Source organism: Neophocaena asiaeorientalis, unplaced genomic scaffold, assembly GCF_003031525.2.
Source record: "Neophocaena asiaeorientalis asiaeorientalis breed wild unplaced genomic scaffold, Neophocaena_asiaeorientalis_V1.1 scaffold185, whole genome shotgun sequence".
NCBI lineage: Eukaryota > Metazoa > Chordata > Mammalia > Artiodactyla > Phocoenidae > Neophocaena > Neophocaena asiaeorientalis.
In genome coordinates this window covers 934,661-940,092 of record NW_020171809.1, presented here as the reverse complement: position 1 = coordinate 940,092, position 5,432 = coordinate 934,661, and the positions used below count along the sequence as shown (strand labels likewise).

Genomic DNA, 5,432 nt, shown 5'->3' with positions numbered 1-5,432 from the left:
GGGGGGGCGGGACGGGCGCCCCTCAAAGGCCTCTAGGACCCGGGGGCGCCCGGCCGGCCTCGCGACGGCCCAAAATAGACACCCGTGCTGGGGGCCCGAGAGCCGGTCATGGACGCGGAGCAAGCCGGACGCCGCGGGGCCACCAAGGCCGCCCCGCCGCCGTTCGTGCGCGTCGCCCCCTCGCTCTTCCTCGGGAGCGCGAACGCCGCGGCCGCCCCGGAGCTGCTGGAGCGCGCGGGCGTCACCCTATGCGTCAACGTTTCGCGCCAGCAGCCCGGCCCCCGCGCGCCCGGCGTGACCGAGCTGCGCGTGCCCGTATTCGACGACCCGGCTGAGGACCTGCTGGCGCACCTGGAGCCTACCTGTGCCGCCATGGAGGCCGCGGTACGCGCCGGTGGTGCCTGCCTCGTCTACTGCAAGAACGGCCGCAGCCGCTCGGCCGCCGTCTGCACCGCCTACCTCATACGTCATCGCGGCCTCTCGCGGGAGCGGGCCTTCCAGGTAGGGCGGGGCTTCCGGCGGGAAGAGGCGGGGCCTTCTGGGAGGGGCGAGGCTCTAGGCAGGGGCGGGGCCCCGCCCGTGGGGCGGGGCTTCGAGGAGGGCCCGCTCGTGCGGGCGGGGCCTCCGGGCGTTGGGAACGCCGGCGGAGCTTGCAGCCGACGCTGCGCGGTATCTAATCAAAGCCTCTCGTTTGCAGATTGTGAAGAGCGCCCGCCCGGTGGCCGAGCCCAACCCGGGCTTCTGGTCCCAGCTCCAGAAGTACGAGGAGGCCCTTCAGTCGTGGTCCCGCCTGCCCGGGGAGCCCTCGGGCCCGACTGAGCCCTAATGGGCCAGCCCTTGAGGACGGCCCAACCCCAAAGCGGGGCGCTTGGAGTTTCCTGCAGCCTCGGGGTGGGAAGAGGTAGTTCATGCACTGACTGGGGGGTGGTCTGTCCTCTCCTGCCTCACGTCCCACGGATTTTTTATTTTCTGCAACTTCCTGAAGGTCTCTGTCCCGCCTTGATGGTAGGGCAGGGGTGTGTCCGCCGAGGAGAGAACTGAGAACCGTACCTCCCCTCGTCAGCATGTTTATTACACAGAGCTTGGTCAGGAACATCAAAACCACTTGAGGAATTTTAGCCAGAAACACATTTACTACAGAGAGATGGAGGCCAGGGAGCCAAGGTCAGGAGATGGGGAAGTACAGGAGTCATGGAGACCCGCCACCCTGTTCCTGGCTGCCTGCCACTCTGATGTGGGTGGCTTCTGGGGGGCTGCTGGCAGAACCTCATGCCTGCCACCTGCTCAAGCCACAGTGGCTTTCCCAAACCTCACACTGGCCCCGTCACAAAACGCAACATGCGATTCAGCTGGGGAGGGCCCAGTTTCCAGACTTGTAGCTGCTGTGACACAGAGTGAGGGTTCGAGGCTGTGTGACAGACCACCCAATGTGGGCGCCCTTGGGGGTCTCAGTGTCCGTACCCACCTCCTACCTTACTGGCCTCCCAGTTTCAGCAACAGCAATGAGTCCCAGCCTAACATCCTGCAGCCAAGGTCATGTCAACAATGCAATGACCACCCATGTCTCTGGGCCTGTTGATTCCTCTTCTGGCTCAGAGGCACCCTGCCTGGACACACTACAGCCTGAAGACTACACTAGAAAATAATCACCACCAACACTCCTTAAATAAGATAGTGGGGAAAGAGTAAAGGAAAAATTGGGTAACACATATGAGTTACAGATAATATAATCCCTGGTTAATATACAAATATATACATAACAAGGTTATGAATAAAATACTGTAGTTGATGTTTATCATTTTCCTTGACCCTCAGCCAATGCCTCAGGTCCTGGTCTTTCCTAGTCGGGTGTCTGATGAGCCCTGAGTGGTCCTGCCTGCACTGGCGCTCTGGCCTCCGTGACCTCTGCAATACAACCGAGGAGTACTGGGAGGCATCAGGAGAATGCCCTGAGTTCCAGCATACTCCTCCTGGCCCCCTGAGCAGCAGCAAAGCCCTGCTGCCCCTTGAAAGTCAGGATCAGGGAATTCCCTGGCGGTCCAGTGGTTAGGAGTCGGTGCCTTCACTCCTGGGACCCAGGTTCAATCCCTGGTCAGGGAACTAAGATCCTGCAAGCTGCATGGTGTGGCCAAAAAAAAAAAAAAAAAAGAGTCAGGATCAGTCACCTCACCCAGCAGAGCAACTCCCGATTTGAGGCTTGTGGAGCCCCAGATGGTGAAGTGGTGTCTCAGCCTCCCGTCCAGCTGTGTCCCCAAATGGAAGCATCCTACCTGCAGATGAAGACCTCTGACCCAGCAGAGCCCGAAGTTGTGGGGATGGGAAGCTCACACTCTGCGAGTGACGCACTGGGGTGGTTGTGAAAGGGTCTTCCTCCTCCCCAACCCTCTTGCACATCTGGGCTCCCAGCTGTGACGGTCCCTGGCTCAGAGCATACACCACACCCTGCAGGTCAGCACCCAGCCCGGTGCGATGTCACCAATCAGCAGCCCCCATGTCCAAGAGCCATAGCCCTCGTCATAACCCAAATGCAGCTCTTCGTGGCTAACCCGACTTTCACACATTTTTGGAAGGCTTGCCAGCTGCCACTTACTCGCCACAAGCCCCTCATAGCTCGTGTCACTTTTCATCAACCCCATAAACAAGCTCCTGCTGTTGCCTCCACGTGGCAGGTGAGGCTCCGGTGGCTCCGTCTGTAACCTCAGGTGAGCTGAGCGGTTTGCCCAGCTAGGAGGTCAGGAGCCAGGACCTGAGCCCACGTTTCTACCCCGTGTGCTCATGGCATCCTTGCTGGCACACCCCCTCACCTGCTGACCTGGCCCTGGGTGACAGGGCTGACAGGATGTCAGAGCCTGGGCCAGGCTGAAGGACATCTGTGGGTCCCATCAGCCTTTTGTCCCACCAGCTCCATTCTGAGAACCATCCAGCTTCGGCTGCCACCAGAGGCCCAGGTATCCCTAGGACCTCTGACCCAGGGACAACACAGCCCCCAGCTGAACACCACAGGCTTCCTGGAAGCCCTCCTGCCTCCGTGTCCACCTGCTGGCAAGTGAGGCCAGGGACCCACTCCCTTCCCAGTGCCAGCGCACTTGAATAGGGGTACTGAGTCCACGTGCATCAGGGGAGAGCTGGGGTGCAGGCGGAGTGTCAGCTGCATCAGCCCACCCAAGCCAGCCAGCGTTTGGTCATCAAAAGGCTGGTGTATGAAAATTCCTATGGGAGAAGCCCCAGCCTCTAGCAGTCCCAGCTTTCAGGTTCCTCTCCCCTAAGTGGTTTGGGGTGGGGTGACAGGAGGACTGTGCTGTAGCCACCCTGGACCTTTGTCAGCAGGCAGTGCCCCCATCCCCCAGCACTGAAGGCGCTGTCCTCTGCAGGACAGGGACAGGGTGGAGAGTGGAGACGACCCCTGTGGCCCGCACAGTTCACAAATGCCTTGGTGGGCTGCCTTTAATACCATAGAACAGGTCTGTTTGCTCCCGTAAGACTGGCTTGTGTTGATTCCTTACAAAAATGTGGGGTGGGGCTTCCCTGGTGGCGCAGTGGTTGGGAGTCCGCCTGCCGATGCAGGGGACGTGGGTTCATGCCCCGGTCCGGGAGGATCCCACGTGCCGCGGAGCGGCTGGGCCCGTGAGCCATGGCCACTGGGCCTGCTCATGCGGAGCCCGTGCTCCACAGCGGGAGAGGCCACAGTGGTGAGGGGCCCGCGTACCAAAAAAAAAAAAAAAAAAAATGTGGGGTGGAAGGCACCGCCCCCGCTGGGGGTGGGTGGGCAGAAGTGGTAACAGCTCCTCTGGACCTGCAGGACTGCCCCATTTCACCCCTTCCGTGTGCAGAACTGGCCGCTGGGAGGTGCCCAGGAGAGAAGGGATAAGACCCAATCCCTGCTCACCCAAGTCCAGGGGACCAGGAGGGCGAGAAGCTCCCTGATGTTAACTTACCCCGAGTGTGCAGGTGGCTGGTAGACCTGCCTGCGGGTCCCTAGGGCAGGCTAGTGTGGGTCCCCACACACGGTCCTCTTGAAGGTCTTCTGACTCCAGCCCCACCGGCCTGGTGGGGGGTGGGTGGCTCCAAAAGGCTGGTCAAACTGGGAGTGCCATCTAAAGCACTCTGCCCTTGGCACCTGGGCAGGCGCTGGGCCACCTGAAGGCCTCGAGGACTGATCAGACCCCAGTTCTCTTCCCTCTTGAGTCTCGGACACAGGACTGAAACCCCTCCTCCAGGTGACTGGCGAGTTTGGGGTGGGGCCCCGACAAGGAGATTGTGTCCCCCCAGCTAAGATGGCACATAGGAAAAACTGAAGAGGTGCCTCGGTGCAGGTGCTCTGAGTCAGTGAACATGTGTCCTGCCGCTCAGCCGTCCTTCCCACCCAGCCCCCCACCCGGGGAGGAGGGCAGGCGGGATCACATGGGTGACAGATTGGATACTGAGCCCAGAAGGATCAAACGCTACTCGGGGACGCCATCGAGGTCAAGTGCATTGTGAGTCAGGCCCCAACTTTGCCACAGGGAGACTGATCAGGGGAAAGAGGTGGGTGGGATTCCAGGCCAAAAAGCCCCTTCTCCCTAAGGGTCTGACTTCTTACGCGATGATGACAGCAACATCTTGGTGGCCCCTCTGGTTCCATGGCTTCGAGATCCCCCTGATGCTAGCTCTTTGCGCACCCTCGCTGGTCTGCAGGCATCCCCTCTGGGCTTAAGTCTCTGGACAGGCCTGGGCGAGGTGGAATGGGGACAGGCAGGCCAGGTCCTGTTACTGCCCAGCACTCACCTATACAATCTTCCTCCAGGGCCCCAATAGGCCCTAAGGCAGCACTGTCCAGCACAACTTTCTACAATGATGGGATATCTGCTCTGTCGAGGATGGCTACCACTAGCCAGACACTATCCTCCAAACACACACGGACACCTTCCTTGAAATACGGCTAGTGCAACTGAGAAACTGAACTTCTAATTTAATTTAAATCTAAATAGCTACAATAATCTCACAGCACAGCCTTAAGGTTCTTGAGCACCGCCATGTACCATATGGCACGTAACACAGACCACTGGTCTCACAGGGGAGTGGGTCGGGTGTATGGAAATCATTCCATCGTTCCATCATTCCCCGGGACCAGAGGTTCCCGAATGGACGAATAACACTGAGTTCCAGACGCCACACTTCCCAGCTTCCCTCACCCAGGTGTCCCAGCAGTCGCTGCCCCAGGAACCTGGCCCGCAGCATCGCTGAAGGATCGGGCATCCTGACTCCCGGGGTCTCCCAGACGCGAGCCGCGTAGGAAGCGCAAAGGGGTGGGGAGACCGCAGGGCCACTCCTCCGCCCGGCGCGCCCCGGACCCCGAGCACACAGCGTCCCGCCCCTCACCCCCAACTCCCGCTTTCCCCACCTCCCAGCACAGTGCCCCGGCCACCTGCACACGGCAGCCGCAGCCCCAGGCT

The 5,432-nt window shown here is 60.4% G+C and overlaps 1 protein-coding gene and 1 long non-coding RNA gene across 4 annotated transcripts in view; one reads left to right on the top strand and one right to left on the bottom strand.

The window, feature by feature from the left end:
* Window positions 1-476, bottom strand: part of LOC112407463 (uncharacterized) — a 3,292-nt gene extending 2,816 nt beyond the window's left edge. For all 3 annotated transcript variants that reach the window (XR_003004775.1, XR_003004784.1, XR_003004755.1), the window contains exon 1: window positions 363-476. This is a non-coding gene — a long non-coding RNA (uncharacterized LOC112407463). The remainder of the gene's footprint in view (window positions 1-362) is intronic.
* Window positions 42-1,814, top strand: DUSP28 (dual specificity phosphatase 28). Its single transcript, XM_024756704.1, has 2 exons — window positions 42-501; window positions 698-1,814. The coding sequence occupies exons 1-2, from the start codon at window positions 109-111 to the stop codon at window positions 824-826; spliced, it is 522 nt and encodes a 173-aa protein (XP_024612472.1). The 5' UTR covers window positions 42-108; the 3' UTR covers window positions 827-1,814.
* Window positions 1,815-5,432: the final 3,618 nt, after the last annotated feature.

Bases quoted from the DNA above. Each gene is read 5' to 3' on its own strand.
- DUSP28 (XM_024756704.1), top strand. From the start codon at position 109: ATGGACGCGGAGCAAGCCGGACGCCGCGGGGCCACCAAGGCCGCCCCG. The intron at 502-697 runs GTAGGGCGGGGC...TCTCGTTTGCAG, and splicing joins CGCGGGAGCGGGCCTTCCAG to ATTGTGAAGAGCGCCCGCCC.